General features: G+C 37.1%; 1 protein-coding gene across 2 annotated transcripts; it reads left to right on the top strand.

Annotated features, from left to right (window-relative positions):
• The first annotated feature begins 826 nt into the window (after positions 1-826).
• Positions 827-22,543, top strand: LOC145774247 (cell adhesion molecule 2-like). 2 transcript variants are annotated; one of them, XM_082585436.1, is made up of 11 exons: positions 827-996; positions 12,013-12,217; positions 12,566-12,696; positions 13,083-13,191; positions 13,438-13,640; positions 14,020-14,241; positions 14,718-14,846; positions 15,902-15,943; positions 17,041-17,073; positions 19,146-19,274; positions 21,541-22,543. In XM_082585436.1, the coding sequence occupies exons 1-11, from the start codon at positions 942-944 to the stop codon at positions 21,672-21,674; spliced, it is 1,392 nt and encodes a 463-aa protein (XP_082441562.1). In that variant the 5' UTR covers positions 827-941; the 3' UTR covers positions 21,675-22,543. The 2 variants fall into 2 exon arrangements, with proteins under 2 accessions (XP_082441562.1, XP_082441564.1); XM_082585438.1 differs by lacking the exon at positions 17,041-17,073.
• Positions 22,544-23,027: the final 484 nt, after the last annotated feature.

Raw genomic sequence — 23,027 nt, 5'->3', positions numbered from 1 at the left:
CCTTTTTTTGATCTGACAAGATGTTGAACCCATGTCTGCCGATTCAAGAAGACACTCTTACTACTGAACTGCCAAGCCAGTTCATATCGTATACAATTTAACCTTTTCTAGTGTAGTGTTTTTTGTTATAACTGTATAAAAACACTTTTATTAATGTAAACTGAAAAACCTTGTAACACACAAACTTACAATAATAGCTGTTGTTCATAATATTCAAATCGTATTATATTATATATATTCCCTGCGTGAAATTTTGGTTGCAAATAGAATGTCATAGAGTTCATCATTTTATACTTTATTGTTGTTAGTTCTATAGCCTAATTAGTTATGAACCATTCTATACATTTTCTTTATATGTCAATCTCATGTTATGTTTTTTTCTTAATTTTGTCAATTTTTTTTGCATGATCCAGCTGAAAATACTATTTGGAGATTGATTCTTTTTCAGTAAATAATATTGAGATTTGATTGTTGTGTATTGTGTAAATGCCAGATAGACTGTTCAGTGCCTAAGATTTATATTTATGAATGCAAATTAATGGTACTGGGCTGGGAATAGTAATTCTAGAAATAATGTGTCAGAATAATAGAGTGTAAATTTGATTATGTAAATTTATTTTCTATGAAGAAAGTATTATATATATATAATATTATACATATACTTGACAAAATAAAAAAATGTTTTGCTGCTGTTGTATAGAATTGTAATAAAGTTTGTTTTTTTTCAATAAAAAAGAAATGAAAGACAGCATTTATCTTGATGTGTAAAAGATATTAATTTGTACATTTCCTAAACAATGTTTCATTTATTGTTTTTAGCTAATTATTTCAATAAAAGTATAAAATTTACTAACGCAGCCATTATACTGCATTGCTGCTCTTGAACTTATGCCCAGAGAACGTTTTTCTGAATATACGTTTTAGAAAGTCACAAAAGAAGCATGACAAAATTGAAAATCATTGCATTGCTTGCATTGGTTTTAGCATTAATACAAGGTATGTTGTATAATAAATACTTCTAATAAAAAGTATTTTTTGTAGGCTGCTGTAAATATGATTGTATATATGTTATATTAACAAATACAATCCAATGTTAATCCATATTAAATTAACAGTGTGTAGTTAGTAGGAGAACATTATTCATTAAAAACGATTGTTTGTATAGTCAAAAAATGCTGTGCGGGTTTGTGTTGACACATAGATATCAGTATAAATCTATCACAATTTTTTTGTATACCATGCTACTGGAGCAAGTAATACGGTAAGACAAAATCTGAAAAATCCTTGTAAACATTGACTGGACTTTTCTGAGGTTGTGGTTTGTGGAAGGCAATGCTATACATTTAATCAAAGTATCAGTTGCTACTCAGCATCAGAATTACGGTATCAGTTCTTAATGTACACTGTATATGCTAAATGTGGTCAAGTTTTGTTTTGTGCATTACTATATGGTTTTAATTTAATATTGACCGATGAACATCTTTAATTTTGAATGTCAGAACATATAGGCTACAGATTATAGGTAACAACAAAAACAAAGAAGCAAAATGGTAAAAAATATTCTGGGTTTACTGTTTTTAATTTCTTTATTTTTAAAAGCTTGATAAAAGCTTCCTTGCATGAAATACCACAAAACGTATATCTGAGCAATTGTTTTGGCCAACCCGGGGATTGTGAGTCTATGGGCCAAACAATCATGAACTATAAGCAAAAGAGAAATTAAATTTGAAATATGATAAGTCTTGCTGAAAGCGAATGCACCTGATATCATTGAACTATTTGTTTGAAAATGATTCTGCTGTTTCAAAGAACAACACTTTTTTTCGCTGGTTTGCCAAAGCCGAAATTATTCCCTCCCCTGTGTCTGGTTTCAAGGCATGTTACCCAATGAGCTATCAAACGTTTTTGTCTTTAACAGGAAACACGTGCTAGATTTCTGCTTTCAGCTTTGCTAATTTACTTACGATACTACTGTCTCAGTTTGTTGTTGTTTTGATGACATTGACTATGCGACTTTGGCCTTGAGTTAAAAAGTGCGTGGGTTCCTCAGTTGCCAATTCAACATTTTTATGAAGGAAAGTGAAAATCTTAAAAGATTATCTTCAATCATCTCGCAAAGACTTAGAATGCACGTTTTCAGCGCTTTTCAGATGATATGACATGATAGGAGTCCTTATCGCTCAATGGGATGATTATGTTATGAGTGGTCTATCATTGGATAATTGAATATAATGATGGGTTCTACAGAACGCCTAGTGAGAAATTATAATTTTGGTGTTTTCTATTCGCTGGTCACAACGACGATAGCACCAACTTTGAACAGTTTCAACTCGGAAAAGTTGCCATCTTTGCATTGGTCGTTAAACTGACCCATCACTCACATCACGGCTATAAAGTTAGAGTCGGAAACACTTTGGTGGGTCCAAAATCGCTTTTAGAAATAATGCGGAATCAAAGTCGCCAATTTTTGGCCAACAACGCAGTCTCGCATTGAATGACAGTATCGTTGAAGCTATCGCTCTCTGAATCCTGTACTTGTTGTTGTTTCTCTGGGCAAGAAACTTTACGATAATTGCATCTACCCAGTGATCGATTTCGAGTAATGGATAGTATATACCAAATTTAAGTCATAAGTAGAGTAGACAACCGGAAACAGACATTGCCGTCGGCTGTAGCGTGGGTCAGGTGTACGACGTACGTCGGAAGGCATACACACACACCGATGCATAGCGCTCAAGTCCGCTTTCCCGCAATGCAGGATAAAGATATGAAAAACAAAAACAACCTGTGTTTGAAATTACAGCTAAATGAAAGCAAAGGTGTGCTTCTCGGTTCTCGCCACACTTTGCCATTTTGAAGGGTCTACCGAAACCCGCTTTTTCGATTATTGTGAAGGAAGCCTCCAAAATTACTGTGACTATACTTTTAAAGATACCTAATCTTTCATAACCTTTGGCCCGTCATTATTTCAAACAACTGTGTATAGATTTAGTCAAAGACAGTTCCAATAATTTGGAATACTTATAACTAGATTTTGTCCACTCATAACCTCGCAAAAATGCATTTTGGTAGTTCTTTTTTTATGTTTGTTGGCTGTTTATGGCCTATTGCCCATAGTTCAAGCTGCTTGAACAATAATTATATAAAATCACTATTGTGCCCATTGTGTCTACAATAGAAAATTAAACTCGAAAATTTGAAACTCCGATCAAGAATCATGAAAAGAACAACCATCTTATCGATTGTCATAATTGCATAACTTGTCTAACTGTTGTCAAGATCATATCCAGACCGCCACAAAACCTCATCAACCGTTAAACCTCATAGTTTTTTTGCGTCATTTGATAGTTTCAGACAAAAACAAAGTTCAAAATTGCATTTTCGCGCTCTGAGGCAAACAAAAGACCACAGTGAATAGCAGAGTCACATCTTCACTGCAGCTGGGTATCGTTTTTGACAAAGCTTGAAATAAATAACCTATCTTCGCAAACGTTGATTTCACGTTGAAAGTTTAAAATTTGAAGTTAAGAGTACTTAGGCTTTGTCATTAATGACATCATCGGAATGTATTGCGAAATCTTTCAAGAGAAGCAATCGCGACTTCTCGCCTATTATTTCAGTTTTCACTCTCTCCGAAAATTTGCAATTTTCATATCGTTTCAACGTCGCCACGCAATAAAACGATGTGAAAACGACGCTTTTGCTGACGGGGCAAATGCTAGTTCATTAACCAGTGTTAATCTGGATTTATGTTGCGGTGCTGTTTTGCGTCTTACACGTTGAGTCAATAAAACAACACAAAATTTGAATTATTTGACACCAAACGAACTGTCCCCAACTAACAACAGTTGTCATATTTTCATCGTTTGAACGTTGAAATGATGCGATGAAGCAATGTTTCGCTTTGTCATTGCATATAAGCGTAAGTTCCCAACATCATCATCTATTTAATTGTCGGTTCCGACTCTTGGTCACTGTATAAACCTTCTTCCTCCAGTACCCAACACAGCCAACATATGTTGTACTTTTGTCTTGAGCGCTCCTTGAGTGTGTCCGAAGTCTTTTTAAGTCGTTACAACGCTGAAGTATTGTCTGTAAGAGACAAGTTTTGTTAACCGGACGAGCATTTTAATGTTGGACTTTCTCATCAGTTCGGAAGGAAAAATTAATTATCTCTGTCTTGATTATCCGGTAAAACAACAAGGTATGGTTAAAAGAATCAGCGAGGCTTCGGGTCAAACGCAAATCTAAAAGAGTGATAGTGTACAAGTTATGTATGATACTAGAATTGCACTTGTAATGACAGCACATAGTGCTTGAACTTGCGGTTTCATGATATGATCATTCATTGATCATACATTTAATCAAATTCAGGGTGGTCCGAACCGTGACCCGCCAAGCTCTGATGTAAAATGTGATTAATTACGCTCAATTCCAATCCTTCGTTTACATTTTTTTTCGTTCTACATACAAGTGCTTTCAGCCATTATCATCTGCCATCTCTGTGTCGAAGGTTTGCTGACACTTTTTGTAGAAGTCGCAATCTTCCACTCTTTGTTTCTCCGATACTTGACTATCGTAAGCTGATTGTTGTACAATTATCTCCCCAAGTTTTTCTTCCAATGTGTTCAACAATCCATTTATTTAGCTGGTCTGCCGATTCTCTCTGAAAATACGTCACGCAAAATTATCTATTAGATTGCTAATCATTTGCGCTTCTGCCTTGCACTCACTTTGTCTGTCTGATTTCTTCGCTCTAAGTGTATTTTTGTGTGATATTTTTTGTAGTAGCCTGATAGTGTTTAATGTGATTGATTTTTTTTTTGTGGCAAAAGTCTGCCATAGTCTTTCACTGACATTGCCAAATGCCGTAATTCATATCACATAGCATAATAGTAGCCAGCTTCAATTACATACGTAATACAGGAGAAGGTGCTTGCTTTCCAATCATGCTCCTGGATTGACTCCCCGCTTGAGCTTGTTGAAAAACACCGCTCACCTCCATACACGGTGTAATAAATTGGGTGGGCATAGTTGTTGAAAGAAAGGCGGGTGAGAGAAAGAAACTGGCCAGTGACCACCCTACTCTTGTTAGTGCCGAAGACCGAGTACAATAATAACCTTCTCATTTCCGATGCTTGGAATCAAGTATGGGACTACCTTTACCCTTTTTATACTATTTTTAATTTGTGAAGTTTATTGTTGCCCTGTGAAGTCAGTCAGAAACCCGTCTCAACCACGAATCGTTTCGAATAGTCCCAAATAGTCCTAATTCTCAGTGGCCTATTTGCAGCACACGAGCGTGCGCTAAAAGGTAATCCGACCCCTGCTACTCAAAATCTTTGACCACCCTGATTTAACATACAGTATAAGTCTCTATTTTTGTATTTGTCAATGTTTATTGTATTTTAAACATAAAACGGTTTATTTGTACGCTCAGACCAGCTGCTTAAATTGCGACTGTGTTAGGATCTCTGAAAATTCCTGGGAATTCGCAAGCAAGAGCAGCCTGAACGCTTGTAAAAGTTGTACCGTGGAGACGTTTACATTAATCTGCTATTAGCGCACGTCATTAAGTCAACTCTTTTCCGTTTCTACTTACTCTGGGCTCACTTTAGTAAAGATAGAAAATTGTAGTAAGATGGAAAATTTCAAAGGTGTCGTGGAGTTATTTTGGATAGAGAAGGGATGTCTGCATACGCTGATTCAATGCAAAAGGGATGGATTTTAGCAGCCAGGTTTATGTAGACATTTTTAAAGCCGATAAGCTGAAAAAATCCTTTGTAATTATTTTCGGATCGAAGCAGTGGTTTTGCGTTCTGATAAATGAATGAAAAGCCGTGCAAATTGAAGCTATCGCTGAGCACACAGAACACCTCCGGCTTCGGTGTCCTGATGGACTGCCATCACGACCAGTTAGAAACCCCAATGCACGAACTCGTCCATCTGCCACACGTTCGTAAAGAGCAGGGCTTCCCAAACTGAGGGTTACGACCCCGCAAGGGGCTTCGTAACAAACTTCAAGGGCCGCGGAGAGTCACCAGTTTTATGCAAAATATTGCATATTATCACTTCTGTGCAAGTTATTAACTGTATTGAGAGTCGTGCCCTCAGTACCCGTATTTTCGTAAATTGGTGTGGTAAAACGAAATCGGAATTTAAAACCCTTTTGCTTGTTGCAATGTGAAGTAAGATGGATTTCAAATGTCAAAGCTAAATAGGTTATTAGTGCTGAAAATTGAAGTCGTGATCTTTCTAACGAAAAAATTTCAAACGTGATCCACCATTTTCGAATGGTATCTGGTTCTTAAAATTAACCTATTTATCAAATTTGTTTATAAAACTGAACGAACTTAATTAGAAAACATTAATGGTTTTACATTGAAATCTAAAATTGAAGCGTTCATCAACACATGAAACATGTGGAAACAAAACATTGAAAATGATTCATTTGAAATGTTCTCATTTACTAAGGAGTTTTTGATTAACAATGATGTGAAACCAAACGTTGTTAAGTTCGTGGTTGTACTTGTTAACCATTTGTCAAACCTATTGAAACAGTTTCAAGAGTATTTTCTTCCAGAATTGGACAATACCAAATTATATTGGATCCAAATCCTATTTGCAACCGAGCACTTTTGTCAGGAAGAACTTACTTGAGTTATTCTTATCTTCTCTTGAAGTTTAAATTTTGTGGAAGTTTATAAATTTTATGCAAAAAATCTTCCCACGTTTTGGCTCAACGTTAGAGCTGAATATCTACCATTACTTGATTCAGCAGTAGTCGTAACGCACTCCTGCCGTTTGTTTTTGACGTATTTGTCATGAAAATTTCCAGCAGGGGAAACTGATGCTAATGCTGGGCAGTGGGCACTCGTTAAGACAATCGTCTCACGAACGACGCAACTACATGGATCACTTAAACTAAAGTCTCCCTCAACCAAGCGAACATTGATCTAGAATCGTGGATACAACTTGCCATCGTGGGTACAACCCGATAAGTCAATCTGGAGGAAGAGAACAAGGGAAGGCACGACAATTTTCGAAGAAAACAGGATACAAAAGGCTCAGGAAAAATGAAACATCAGAAAAAAGCTAAAAAGACCACATTCTTCACTCTCCATACAATGTGACTTTTGCCCACGCCTTTTCCACCATAGACTCGGCCTCCAAAGCCACATCCGACATCACTATCCAAAGCCAAATCCGATTTGAAAACAAAACCAATGCTCGGACGCGAACTGGAGCCGACGACGACAATTTGTATGAGTCAGCGTTTTTAACGTTGATGAACAGACGCCATCAAAACTTCAAAACTAAGCAACATTGAAACCGCCTTCGGACTAGCATTAACCAACATTGAGCCACGACTGAACTTACTTTGTAGCAGAAAGCGGTCTCATCCATTGCACTGACATCACACTCACATCCATCTGAATAAATGTGTTCGGTTCTTTGTTTTGTTTCCTGTAGGCTCCGTGTAAACTGTACAGTAGCAGTCTTTCAGTACCATTACTTAGTGTTAAGTTTTCAATCGAATTAATCTTTCTATGTCATAAATATCACAAATATAGGCTATATTTCCCACTGTTTATTACTTTAACTGTGAAGGGTCGCGGAAAATTTTAGAAGATTAAAAGAGGTCGCGAGCAAAAAGTTTTTGAAGCCCTGGTATAGAGCATCTGTTGAAAACCCCCAGGCGCCTGCGCTGATTCAACTCCAGCGCTTTAGGGATTCACCTGCTGGTTTCCAATATAGAATTTTAGGGAGATAGAATTCAATATAGAATTCTGCCTAACCTGCTGTTTTAAAGAAGCATTTCAATGCTGTTAAATAGGATTTTCTATTGTAAGAGCGGCCGTATCAGTCAGTGCAACTCATTACCACTTTGGCTGTAATTACCTAACATGAGTGTAACTTGTCTTTGGTGCTGGTTTGTAATGTCACTTGCTGTTCTGTCCCCAGTAGCCAGGGGTGGGTGCAAACTGACGACCTGGTCCCACTTTCCTGTTATCACCTCAGCAGCCGCCACCTTCCACGTGTTGTCACAAAATTTGTCTTGTTTTTAACAATGCTCGGCTTTTTAGCTGTGACCACCACAGTCTTTCCTTCCACAAAGATGTAGATCAACATCACTGGAGATTTCTCACAAAGGCAATATTTATGAGGCTTTCAACTTGTCGCAGTTGCCAAAGGCATTGATTAAAAACTCGCACCCATCTGAAAGTGACAATTGGACGAAATGAGCTGCGCCTCTACCATCTGGTAGGCGATAATTAGTGATTTTTACATTGACGCAACGTTTGTAGACATTGAATCAATAAAACTAGTTTTGTAATTGGGCTTCAATTTCCAAAATCAAAGCTGGATCAAAAGTTGATTATCTACTAGTTATTATTGTGAAACTCTGTTTTATTTCTATGTGTTCCGGGTTTGTTTCGTGACAAGATGGCACAATTCCAAATGCGAGAGGTTTCCGTTTGTTTTTTTGCCCAAAAGGCTGGTGCACCACAAAGAAAATTGACTACATCAAAACCGCTTTTATTCAACCTGACTTTTATCCATTTAGTTATTAGTTTTTTTTTAATGGCATAATTTCATTCTGAAACTGCCCAGGATCTTAACGAGCAATGGGTAAAGTTTCTATTCTTTTCAACTGTGTCACAATTTGTGAATGACTGTCTTCAGCTCCCCATGGTGCGTGGTTGATTTAGCCATATGGTATAATTCAATGTCATGATTCATTGGGTGTTTCTTCATGCGTCTTCTTCTCACAGTCAATTTTTTTCGTACTTTTTGCTCTCAAATCAAGTACGGTAAGTGAGTCAATGACTCATTAAAGGACCTATAAGCTCTTGTTTTATTTCTGCTGTTGAATGGACACTTTAACTCACTCTGTATCTGATTACTTCCTGAATGAATAGCTTGAACAAGATGATTTTTCCTGAGCAACACTTTCGAAACCATCTAAGCAGTGTGGTTGAGTCGTTAAAAGGTCTTTTTGTTGTTGAAATTGGTTCAATCGAATTAAATTAGAGCCTTCCAGCTTAGCGTTTTTATCTTAGGTACCGGTATCTTGAATGAATGCATCACATGAAAGTGACATTTCGCAAAAAGCGATGGAGTAACCCCTCCCGCTTCAAAATTGTCGCTATTATAGAATAGGTAGCTTTTGCTTCAAGCCGTGACCTACAGCTCATTGAGTACTTTAATATACACATTTTAGGTTGCTGATGAAATACTCAGCAAGGGAAAAATTGCTGTCAAATGTCGTTGAAGCGATATATCAAAAGGCTACTTTTGCTGCTTTCGTAAATGCTTTGTTACCACGTTTTACACGTTTTGTTTTTAAGAGTCTCTTCAACAAAAGAGACTATCGCAATTTGCAATTTTCTATATTATAATTCCTTTATTAACAATCGTGCGTTTTCACTTTACGTAGTGTTTGTAATTTTCACCAGGTGTTGATTGCAACATTTAGATTTGGAATAATCCACTTTATGATGTTTGTTCAGTGATGATATCACTTGTATGTGTTTTTGAAGTGAGCTTAAGACATTTTCTATACTGTTAAACACGTATTTCTTTAATCTTCAACTTGTGATCATCTGAAAGTTAGCTATCTACGTGGCCGTAAAGCCCCACTCTTGACAAACACGTTCTTTCTCATGATTAACTTTCCATAAGTATCGTAATTTGTTCGACTGCGGTAATCTGCGATAATGATGTGGTGTTGCTAGTGTAAGATGACGGGTTTGATGAAAATGTTCAACGTTATTTTTATGTTTCATTGTGATAACTAAAAACAAACGGAATCCCCCGTTTCGGTGAGTCCGATCCCTTAACGGGGGATTTTTTCAATTTTTTTTTTAAATTATCGGGTACCGTAGCCTAATTATCATTGCCGTTTTAAGGTTAGGGTTAAGGGTTAGAGCCTTAGAGGTTAGGAACTCACCGAATCGGACTCACCGAATAGTAGCAGACCCAAAAACAAAGTAGCTTGTTTAAGTCTGTCAAGCTCTTAAGCCTAAGTGTGTCGGCAGTGACAAATTTCTCTTTGCAATTTAGACATTTTTTGTGTGACTCATGCGATCAAACTGATAAAAATATCATCATACCGGATTGAATTCTATCCCAACAAAACAATACGTTTCCACCCAACAAAAATTGTTATTTTTAGATCAATTTAATTCCTTGATCGTTGCTACAAATGGAAACCTTTGCTGGCTGGGTTACGCAACTTGCAAAAGGTGCGTCGTGTCACATTAAAAAGGCAACGGTTGCTATTTTAATAAATCTGGTCGAATTTAATCCTTGGCCAAAGGATAGGTCTCTGTTTGCGTTGTTTTTTCACAAACAATCTTCTAAATTATGCAAAACATTATATCATTAAATGTCCGTGAAAAGCAATAACTGCAGACGTGACCTCAGTTTCGACCTTTTCGATGAGACCTCATCAGTGCAATGATTGACAACGATCAGACTCAGTAATCAAGAGGAATCACTGTATGTTCCTTTTATAAATGAAGCAACATACCAGCATCTGTTTGCATGCATTTCAGTATTTTTTTTTGAAGGTTTCTACTAGAAGCTTTTTAGCGCAAGCATGATGACTATGTGTCGCAGATTAAAATCACACCTGTCCCTTATATCCCAGAGGAATACTACTACCCTCACCAAACCAACCAAATATCCTTTTTCTTAAAGAAGTGTGATCGACTATTAACTTTTATGTGCCACTTGTGTCTTCAAGTTTGCAAATTTTATTAATTTTTCTCCATTTCAAAGTTGAACAGTTGATGCACCCTTCCCCAGCTAGTAAATCAATCCTGTTTTAGTTTGATGCAACGGCTACTAACTAAGGTTTGAATCAATGTAAAAAGGGATTTATTTGCGGGTTTGTGGTTGAGACAACCCACGTTTAACCGATGTCATCCTGATTAAGTTTTTCCACTATGTTTTGTGTAATTATTTTAATGGCTTTATCGCTTTGTTGATGGGATGATGGTGATAGTTCAAATATCACACGCTTGTAATCGTTTTAATGATAAAATTTCGCATCCATTGTTTTTGACCTTTTTGTTTTCCAATGGGACGCTGCCGGTGTGGATACAATAGCTTTAGAGGTAACCTGACTAACCTCTTCGTTTGGCAGTTACAGACCGTTTTATTTTATCATTGATTGAACGTCTACTGACATTATATCAAATTAAAAAATAACATTTTGTGACAAACCGGCGGTGTTTGGACGCATTGTAGTTTGGGAAAGCGTTGATTTTGATAAACAAGACATGCCTGGTTGCTTTATAATTGGCGTCTCTTCATTTTGTTTTAAAGACAAGGACTCGTGGCTTTTGTTTGTAGAGTTGTTAGTTGATCACAAAGAAAGATTTGAACTATTCTGTGCCTTGACGGAAAAGTAATGGAAACCCACGTGTTCTTTATGTTAAATCAACAGAAAATATTTGCCATTGTGAGAGTAAATTCAATGAAACAGAAATTGTGCAATGTGCATGTATTTCTTGATATTTAAATGCTAAGAAAATATCTGTTTTTTCAATTTGTGTGGTTATTGGGTATTGTACATGCGTATAACACTAGGTTGTCTCTGATCCACAAGAATCAGATCAATATCTGATGGGAGCAAGGAATGCGCCCTGGCAGTGGAAATTTATTTGACTCATTTGTTTATGCATTACGTCGAAAACACGAAATGTGTGTAAAAAGTACGGCCAGTAGACTTTTGAGGCTGCGCTTCCCGATCTGTTACAAACCTCTAGCTTTGCTATATGTTAAACTTTGTCACTTATACTATTTCGTTCTGAAGCTGAAGGTTTTTATGTAGACTACTAACTACTAAGGCTAAGACCGAAACTTATTATTGAGTTTTGAAACCGGTTTTAGGCTTTTTTAATGAAATCTTTCTAGTAATTTGGAGTTTTCTTTGAGCAGTGAGATATTTTGTAGCATCGTTTTTAATGCAAAATCTAATTTTGTTTGTCGCACTTTCAGATTGTCATTTTGCAAAGCTTGAAAGCTCGCCAAGCTATGCTGTGATACGGCCTGGCAAAGACACAAGCGTTCCTTTGAGATGCAGGCTGAATGTGGGAGAAGGCGACGTAGACCCAGGCGAAGACATTGTATACCTGTGGCTCAACCCTGACAACTTTGTGTGGGCTTTCAAGAACTCGTATCAAGATTCCCGCGTCACTAGCAGGTGATGTTGTCCTGTTAACAAAGTCGACTTTTTTACATTGATTCAACGTCTGCAAACGTGTCTTGTCTACATCTGTCCAGTTAGAAAATGAAATTTGGAAGCACAATGGCCTATCGCGATTGCAATTATATTCTCACCAATTTACAATAGGTTTGTATCGGCTTTGTGGACAGGATATAAATAATAGTTGCAAAACCGAGAGATATCGGTTCAAAACAACGCGACTAACTTTCCTGGCAAATTAATTTTTCAAGATAATCTCAAAACAATACTCAATTAGGTTCCTTTAAGAAATTTAATAATAGACATGCAGACACAGAAAGATAATTTAAACCCACAATGTTTCAGCTGGTCGAAAGGCTCGAACGAAATGGTTTTGGACATATCATCTGTTGCGCTATCAGACGCCGGGGTTTTTTCTTGCCAAGTCAAGACAGGCGCCATCTCGTACAAAGCCAGTGTCAAGTTGTCTGTCAATCGTAAGTTTGCAACTGGAAAAAGTTGTCATTTTTACTTCGTTTCAACGTCTCTGGACATTTCAATATTGCAACAATGCGGTTTCCAGGCAATAAGTGTCTTTATTATAGCACTTTAGTTCACCTTGTTCGCCTACGTGCAGAGACGCGATCAGTGTAGCGTCTTTGTGTCTTTGAAGTGCCTTTTCTGTTACGTGTCTGTAGTGTGACGAAATAAGTTGAAATTGAAAATGTTTCTATTTGAAGTAAGTAGTTTTCCCTTTTGTTCATGCGCACCTAATCAACTTGATATTTATCGTGTATTCTTTGGCAAGATTTACCTTCATAATTGACAGCAAAGCCAAAAAGAAATCTCTCTGCTCTCATGACACGATTCTCTTTGTTTCCAGAGTTTCCAACAGAAAGTTTAAAAAAAGAAGCAAGCGTTGTGGTGGAAGGAGAAATGTCAAGGGTGGCCACGTGCTATGCCAACTTGTCCAAACCCGCACCGGAGATGTGGTAAGTGTAATGATTTGGGTGAAAATACCCATGGCGTAATGATTTGGGTGGAAATAATTGCTGAAGGAAAGGCGGCCGACAGAAAGGAATTGGCCACCCTACTCTCGTTAGTGCCGTTTGAATGAGAACCTTAGTTTCTCATTTTCAATGCATGGATCAAGTATGGAACTCACCTTCACCTTTACACCTATGTTGCCTCACGCGTGTATTTGAAGCACGTCGTTGACCAAACACCTTCTCCATCAGGTTTGAGGATTCCGAAGGCAACAGAGTTGACAACAGCAAAGTCATCGAGCATAACGAGTGCGACAACGGCCTCACCAACTCCACTTTGTACCTTGAAAGAATCTTCCAACGTTCGGACAGCGCTGAGAGTTACCATTGCAGAATCAAGCACGTCAATCAAAGCACACCATCTGAACTTCCGGTTGGAAAAATCGATGTCAAATGTAGGTGGCTTTCTGTGAAACGTTTACTTAAAGAAGAATTGTATTCTGTTCTTTATTTTGCTTTTAATCGTACGATTCTGCATACGCTCCTCTCAAAGACAGGGTTATTGTTTGGTCGTCTGCATGGCCGTGTGGTAAGAACCTGAAACGACGCTCGGAAGGGCATCGGTTCTCGGTACTCACCGAAAGCTCACTAGTGTGGTTTTAACAAGACAATTAACTGGCACGCTTGAAGGTGGACACGAATGTAAGCTTTCACACTTAATCTAACTCTTCAATCACTAAGTATGACCGTGGATACGATGAAAACGTTTCTGCAAGTCATTTAGGCGTGACTGGTATATAAAAACTCTAATGTTGAAAATATGTCGATTTCTAGTTTCTCCTGTCGTCAGTTTTATTGATGAAGAAATAAATGAAATCCCCCAAGTTCACAAAGAAGGAAGTCCGTTTTCGGTTGGTTGTGAGGCTGGGGGTTTCCCTACCCCCACTATTACTTGGACGTTCACCCCTGCTGTCTCTCCCAATTCCGTCGATATCGAATCCGACAACACTGAAGCGAATAGTTTGCCCATTCCGAGCAATTTCATGATCACCGACGGTAAGTTGACGTTATTTTTTTGTTTATTGCCTGATGTGCAATGCTGTACTTAACCAGAAAGTAAGAGTGCTGCACACAGGAAGAGAACCTTGGCCAAGATGAAATGAATTCTAAGCAACTTTTGTCTGTTTGGACATAGTGGTTCAGCTTATAACGTCTTTACTTGACTGCTGGTGGGGTTGACAGTGCTGTACGTCAATCTAATGTTTTTTGCAAGTTGTTTTCTTACTATTATCATGTTAGTTGTTTGGATTAAATGGATTTCATCCTTAGTTTTGACTAATTTTTCGGGATGCTGATTCAAAACAGGAGACATGCAAATTTCAAACGTGTAATCTTTTCAGATATTAAATTCATGTTCAACGAACATGTCCAAAACTATACTGTTTGCATCTTCAGTGCTACAAATCTATTATTTTCGGCTTTAAAACATCACCGTTTCCATAATTTAACGTTGATTTGCGTTGTGTTTGCAGGCGGGTCCAGGATTATTACAACTTCGCTTAAAGTTACCGACGCGTTGGAGACCAACAACGGAACGTTCACCTGCAAAGCCTCCAATGAGATGGGGGCTGACCACGTTTCCTTTACGCTGCAAGTTTCAGGTACTTTCTAGCCAGCAAGTCAGTCGTTATTTACGTTAATTCAACATCTGCAGACGTTGAATCAATGTAAAACAACGACTGATTTGCTGTCTGGTTTAGGAAGTGTTTTACGACTCAGTGCAGCGCCACATCCTTGCTTGCAAATCAGTCACTTTTTACATTTGATTTAACGTCGTCTGCAGACGTTGAATCTGTGAAAATGAACTAATTCACTGGCTGGGATAAATATCAAATCGAGTTTGTTGCGTGTCAGCTCATAAATGTTTGGTTATTTTTATGTAGATTGAACATTTTATGACATTAAGTAGAAGTGAAAATTACTATTTTTGGCTCATTGGCCGTCGTAAAAAGCTGTAAAATGTTTAGAAGTAACGCCCCTCCAGCTGTTGTATGTGAAGGAATTTTCATGCTTGCCGTAAATCACTCACTTAGAAATGCTGTAACATGGCGACCTTTTTTAATCGTTATGTGCCGTATGTACCAGTTTGTATTCGTTGCCTCTAGAGAGCCCCAATGAGAACTTTTTGTTTTGCTTTCGAAATTAAGTTTCTACAAACACCTGGCTCATGTCAGTTAAATTCCACAGTCAGCCTACTTGTGAAATTCGAACCTTGGTTGAATTTCACAACAGTTGTAAAAAAAAATATGCGAAACTACCAGGAATAACCTATCAAGGCTTTGTCAGTCCGAGGATAAAGATTCAAAAACCAACCAAACCAAAATAAGCCTGCATTTCAGCTTAGGTGTAAACTGCACGTCGCCACAGTGATCAACATGCCGGATTTACACCAAATCGTGAATAAGTAACTTTATTACTGATCTCATTTCTTCGCCACAAATGTCTCGCTGCACAACTATTACTTGCAATATTATGGTAATGGCTAATTTGCCAGTAAATTTAAAGCAATTTCTAGCGTGTTTTCTTTTGTGAATTGTAAGTCATGATATGTGCCGAAAATGACAACTTCATCATCAAGTGTATTCTCAACCTAAAGTTCGTAAGTCTGCGTCGCAACTTAACTTGCACTCATTAAATGAGCATTGTTCTTTTGCAGAGGTTCCCACCATCACCACCCCAGATCCAACAACAACAGCAGGTACTGCAACGTTGTTACCAATTCACAATACCAGCCTTCACCAAGATGCCACTTGCTTGCTGTGTGTTGACGCGGAAGCCCAGACACAAAATCAGTTATTTTTACAATGATTCAACGTCTGCAGATGTTGAATCAATGTAAAAATGACGGGTTTTGCTGTCTGCGAAAGCTGGTCTTTTTCTCCAATTCTTTAATATGTGATGACGATGAGCCAGTTTTATTGCGTTTGAGTTTTACGTGTTGTGCTAAACTACTGACTTGAGTTCACTGTAACACTAACATTGATTTCATTGGAAACTATAGTTGTAGCAAAGACTAACTAACGAAGAACAGCTTGGTAAGATAACTTATTGTTTTGTGTTCGATCAAAGTTAAATTATATAATTTTTACTTTTGTGCTGTGTTAATGATGATGCATGATGTACAGAACTAGCTACTAGTACGTGATTAGTCTCAGTCGTCTTTGCATTAATTCAACATCTACAAATGTTGAACCAACGTAGAAGAACTGATTGACTAGCTGGGTTCTTGCTTTGAGCGTGGCGATTTCTATTCCTTTTAACTTTCCATTCAGTTACTCAATTATTTATCAATAAATTATTATTTAGTAATCAGTTAATTTTCGGGTTATTGCTTGCAATGTTTTTGGTGTCCCGTAATAAAAGGCTTGCAAAAAACTTTAACATTTAGCAAGAGCAGTAACTTCAAAATTCAAAGCGTTCAGAGACAACTATCCAACTCTAGCAATGTGTAGTGTAACACGCTTACCTAACGTCATTATTTGTATTTCTACTAATTTGGAGGCGGCTGCTTATGCCTTCCCGACAAGTAGAAAGCATTCAATCTGTGTTGGATTAAGAAAGCTTTTTTAGCACTTTGATTCAATTTACAACTGATTTTTGTTCATCCGTCGGTTGTAAATGCATGCACGTTGCTTGTTGTATCTTCCTTCTAACTCAATCCTGTTAACATGTCCAGCAACAGTATCTAAAGTGGAGTCATAGCTTTATCAAACTAACACATAGAAATAGTAATTGGTCAATATAATCATTGAAAATAATCCTACTAACTACTAACACATAACAATGTTCTTTTAGTTTGGCGGAATGAGAAAACCACTAAAACTGCAGGTAAAGTTCTCTTAACTACCTCTCTTTGGTGATTTCTGCATTGTCGCCTTCATTTTCTGATGGATAAGAAGCCACTGTGGTTAATAATCCTTTGCACTCATGCAAACAAAGTGATGACCTGTTACTTGTACTTTTTGTGTAAACGTGGCTTAACATTAATAGAAAGACTCAGTTGCTTGGTCAAGGCGCTTGTCTTATAATCACGTGACCTTTCAGCCAGCAAATCATTCAATATCACCGCGACATCGCATGAACGTTTTCAGTGCAAAAAGTTTCCTTGTTACTGTAAAAGACTTACTAAATACTAACACTAAGCATTTGCTAGTAAAATCGTCTTTCAGCTCTCAAAGAACGCTAAAGTACAATTGAGATAGCATTTGCATGTTTATCACTTCTTGCTTTTTCATGTCGCTGTCGCACCTAACAAATTCCCATGTCACAGCAATGTATTTCCTTTTAAAACAACCATGATCTTTAGAAATTGTTTTTCAATTATTGAAGATTGTCTGCATCCTAATGGGGACCTCTAGTCTACAAGGGCCTTATGTTGAGCTCTCAGCCACTAATTGTGAATTTATACTTCAACGATCAACATCCAATGTTTATCGTATATAATGTTGCATCGTTCTTACATAGGGTTGCAAAATTCCCGGGAATTTTCAGAGCCGAAACTTTCCATGGAAATTTTGGGAATTAACAGAAATTTTGGGGAATTTTCAGAAACTTTCAAAACAATCTTAATTTGATGTTGAAACAGGAAAATAATGGCCTTATATGTACTGTTTAGAATAAAAGTACTATGTATAACTAAAATACTTTAGAAATACAAACACCTGGTTTAGTTTAACAATTCCAAAAATGAATCATCACCAATCTGTTTTTTTTATAAAGAAAAACAATACTGAGTCAGTTACAATGTCATTGTTCTAGTTGCTGCCGGTTAGCGTCTCCTCCTGCTCGGCTTCTTCAGATGATGTACTAATGACTGTTCTGGCAGCGTCATCAACTTCAAAGTCAACTTCAATTTGAGTTGACTTGTCTTCACAGGGCCCAAACAATGCCAAGTTTGACCTGACTGATACCAGTTTTTCACCCTTTTGCTTGCGAGCCTATTGCGGACCTTGGTGTGAGTGTTCCCAAATGTGATCAGTATGTTTTTTAAATATTGAAAAAGTATGCATAAGCCTCATTCTTAATCAACACCAAATTAGTGTTTATAATAATTAAAGAAAATAAGAAATGCTTAGGATAGGTTTTTGATATTTTTTCTAATTGATGAAATTTTTAACAAACGTTTTAAACATAATAAACGCCAAATGAAAATTCCCAATATTCCCGGGTCCTTCAAAATTCCCGGAAACTTTCCACCCCTTTACAACCCTATTCTTACAAGAACTTTTTATTTCGGAGTTGAAAATTTCTCAGTCAGAAATAATCGAGCAGAACTCAAAATGAGGAAATAAACTGGTGATTTGAATGTTTTACAAACTGAGCTCTTTTCGTTGTCAGTAGTAAAATGAAACGTATTTGGCATAGATTGTCGGCTCCAATTTGCTTGACTAAGTTGGATAATTTCAATTCGAAATTACTGATTGTAAACCATACAAACATGTTCACTGGCTCTTGCTTATCTGCATGCATAAGAGTGCCTAGCTGACAAAAGTCCATTTTTGCATCACCGCCTGACGTCGATTATAAAAACATTGGACATTTTTTGTCGTTTAGTTGCATTGTAGTCTCAGCTAGCAAAATTCGTTCTTTGCACTGATTCAACGTGCGCAAATGTTGAATCAATTTAAAAAAGGCGGCTTTTGCCATGCAGTGGTAGATTAACAATTTCGTTTGAATATATAACTTACGTTCACTTGACACATGATTGAGCTTGCAGTATGGTCTACTGTAAAGTGGTAACCTTTTTGTCACCGTTTGCAACATACTTGAGTTTGAAGCCGGTCACAAGAGCTTCGTGAACGTATTAAAATCCGTTTAATCTCGTAATTCAGCAACAAAAACACAATGATAAAACTTGATAACCTTATTTAAAAATACAAAAATTAATATTTGATTTCCAGAACCGACCACCAAGGCTATCTTAAGGACCGGCCCTGATACAGTGCTGATCGTGATCATTGTGGCTGTGGTCCTGCTGGTCCTTGTCGTTGCCGTCATTGTGTTGCTGCGATATTTCATGTTACACAAAGGTGAGTTGTGAACAAAATATACAAACTAATAAAGTAAATTTGGACAAACAACAAAGGAGGTTGGCTGTTTACATGGTCATTGGTCACCACTGGGGCAACATTTCCCGGGATTAATCATCCGAACAGTCACCTCCCTCGTCATTGGTGGCATTTGAATTTAGATGGTTTATTGGTACCACTTCGTGAGTACGCGGCCCCTCTTTTCGCCATCCCTGCTTTGACTAACAGAACTAAGTCAAAACTGCAGTAAACTAATTTTTAGTCAGTTGTTCAGCAGCCTCCCTCGTCATTGGTGGCATTTGAATTTAGATGGTTTATTGGTACCACTTCGTGAGTACGCGGCCCCTCTTTTCGCCATCCCTGCTTTGACTAACAGAACTAAGTCAAAACTGCAGTAAACTAATTTTTAGTCAGTTGTTCAGCAGCTATAATTTTACATTTTTTTGTTTTTTTGCTGTGATTTATCATGATAATCATTGTATATTACAAAAATAAATGGAAAATCAACAGAGCCTTATTGGCATATGCATTTTGCTCTACAACTGTAGAGCATCATTAGTGCCTAAAAAGCAAACATACGAAGGCATACCTAAAATACCTCACTAAATTAATAAATCTGCAGTAGCCTAACTAAGATACTGGCCAAGACTAACTAGTAGAATATTGCGTAAAAATTTATACTGCGTAAAAATTTACAGGTTGCGTAAAATATTTATAGGCAAATTTAAACTAAACCACACGAACCTAACTACTATGACAAAATAATGATGACAATGCGCAAAAACAAACCAAGGTTTATTTTTGTTGTGAAAAAAATATTGGAATCAATTTTAAGATATTAACGTCTACCCTTTAAAGTACGTGTTAATTTGAAGAGAAGGAGACATTATTTATGGTCTCTGTTAAAGAAGGACCTTTAGTGCAAACTAGCACACGTTAAAATTATTTGGATTTGAACAGTCAATTCATAGAACTCACGACGTGATACATCTTCTTGTCCACCATACTATACTTCCAAGTTTGATCAACTAATAAATTGATAGATTTACAAGTCTTTCTAGTATTATTTACTTGTTTCTTTTTCTTGCTTTAGCCATCATAAAGTAACACACTGTTCACTTCAAACTCTGTTATTTATAATGAATACAAAGGACACAGCTTGATTAAACGAGGGCAAAGCATAAAAGTAAAAAAAAATTTTTTAATTGAATCGTCACAAACGAAATAATGAAGAATCATGTTGCCACGTAATGGAATTTTACAGAGTAGCCTAGGTATAATCCACTGCGCGACCAACATGATTTGCAAAACAGATTGCAGAACGCGTTTTCGGCTCTTAAAGCCTCATCAGTACAATTGTGGATTGCGAAAAGTAGTTTAAAAAGTATGAAATACATTAAAACTATTCAAAGGCGTGTTTAAATTCTAACAACAAGAAAGAGGGTCAGTCAAGCTGACATACACCCTAACCTGGGACCAGTCAAGCCAGCCTCTTGTAGAATGATCCACACAAGCGGATGCAAAACACTATAAATCAAATTAAAAAAAGGGGGGGTTTGCGACACTTTTTAATCTTGAATGGGCGTAAAGTCCACAAGGGATCCACGTAAAGCAGATGCTTAAAGCATCTAAATGTAGTGAAAAAATATTTGAATCAATTTTAAGATATTAACGTCTACCCTTTAAAGTACGTGTTAAATTGAAGAGAAGGAGACATTATTTATGGTCTCTGTTAAAGAAGGACCTTTAGTGCAAACTAGCACACGTTAAAATTATTTGGATTTGATCAATGAAATTATTTTTTTTTTTTTTTTTAAAATGAAATTTATTTTTGTTAGGCTACTTGAAAAAAATGATTGGAAATAGTATAAAACGAAACAAGCTGTCACAATAAGATTTTGAAATAATAGAAAGCAAGCGCAGCAGATCACTTCTAAGACATAACGGGTTGACATCACTGTTCTGGGCTGCAAAAATAGGACGTAGGTTCCTCTGAGATTTTTCTTGCGATACCGCTTCCTTCTATTCTACATAACGAGAATCGACAACATTATCGATTGGTTAGTCCCTGGTGTGGTACTCGGAATGGCGCTGATTCGACACCGCTCAAGAGCATGCTGCTGTGGCTTTGGCAGGACACTTGCAAGCATGCCTAAATCTGAACATAAAGATTGGCTTTCTTACCTTCCCGTCCACTTAATCTAAATCTTCAACTTCTGAGCGGTAGCCTGGATACAACGACAGACATAACGAGATTTCTGTTTAGGTGAGTACTACACCAATGAGTTGAGAGGGAATGATGATGCCAAGACTGAGTCTTCCGAGGACGACGACGATGACTTGCCACAAACGGAAACTGATTTTCTCTCCGAAAAGAAGAGAGCGGAGCACTTTCTTTGATTTGCTCCGGAGCACGTTGAAATGTTTTGCTTGAATCCCCCCGTGTTTTGTTTTATAAATTGAGCAGAAAAAGCGATTTTCTGCATTCTTTTCTGAAAAGTAGCTCCACTCCACAGTGTTTCAATTTCATGATTGTGATAAGCCTATGACCTTGCACACTTTTATTTGTTTGTAATTCATTCGGCACCTCGTGATAACGTGTGTAAAACCAAAATGCTATGTCTTATTTTATTATTGATACTTGTTTTCAGTACTTTAAACCGAAACAGCAATACAGTCCATTTTTACATTGATTCAACGCCTACAGGAACTGAATCAATGTAAAAATGACCGATTAGCTGGAGAGAAAAGCTAAAAATCTCCAACAAGTGACTTACTGTTTTTGTTATGAAATTTTTGTGATCGTGATACATGATAGCTTATTGACCAATAGAATCGATCATTATTTCTTTTTATCATGACATCTTGCTTTTATAATTTTTTAACCTCTTGCCCGCTATTGCAGCATCTCCAAATGATGTTGAAGACCAAATAAAATTAAGTTTTAATGTCTGTGTCTTTCATTTCTGTCACTGCTGTTAGTGAACTGTACTTGATTTTTGCAAGGGTCCCAAGCTTGGCCTTTACAATTTCTTTTGGGTTTTGTCACCTAACTTATTAAACTTCTATGTATTGGAAAGTTTTTTGTTACTGATACTTTTGTGCCTGTCATCAATGCGAGCATCCCGCGACCTGGGCTTTGGCATTTTAAAGGATGTATTGTTTACGTTGCTTGCAACTACTGCAGATGAGACCAATTACACTGTTTTTGCGTAGTTTTTTTTTGACAATGTGTGACGCTTTTTGTTAAATAAAATTTTGAGACCGCGTGTAGGCCTGGAATTTTTTAGTTATTTTTGTCGGAACTATTGTGGTTGTTTCCAGGTTTGAAGAAGGTATTAGAATAGGAGTAGCCTATTAACAGTGACTCCGGTAGAATTACTTGCATGGTTAGCTCACTCAGGTTACTGCTGGCAGAACAAAATTTGTACAATAAAGGGAAAAAACACAGATTGTTCTTGAGTATAACTCGATAATCTACGATTAACTCATAGAATATGTGGCGCTGTCAGTAGCGCATCCAGAAAAAAAGTTGGGGACACCTTACTGTAGTTCCGACGACGTAAAATATATAAAACGGAATATTATCATCTACAAGTTGAGTTTGGAAGAATGGCAATTGTTTGACCATAGAAAATGTTTACAAATTTTATTGTGTTTTTGTCGCTGTGTAGGCCTACTGTGTGTAGCCTACATAATTTGGTGGCCAATAATGCTTTTTTACGCGACATATTTACTATTTGGCCATGGTCT

The sequence above is a fragment of the Aplidium turbinatum genome, chromosome 7, assembly GCF_918807975.1.
Source record: "Aplidium turbinatum chromosome 7, kaAplTurb1.1, whole genome shotgun sequence".
NCBI classification, from domain to species: Eukaryota; Metazoa; Chordata; class Ascidiacea; order Aplousobranchia; family Polyclinidae; genus Aplidium; species Aplidium turbinatum.
This window is presented reverse-complemented; position numbering and strand designations above follow the sequence as displayed.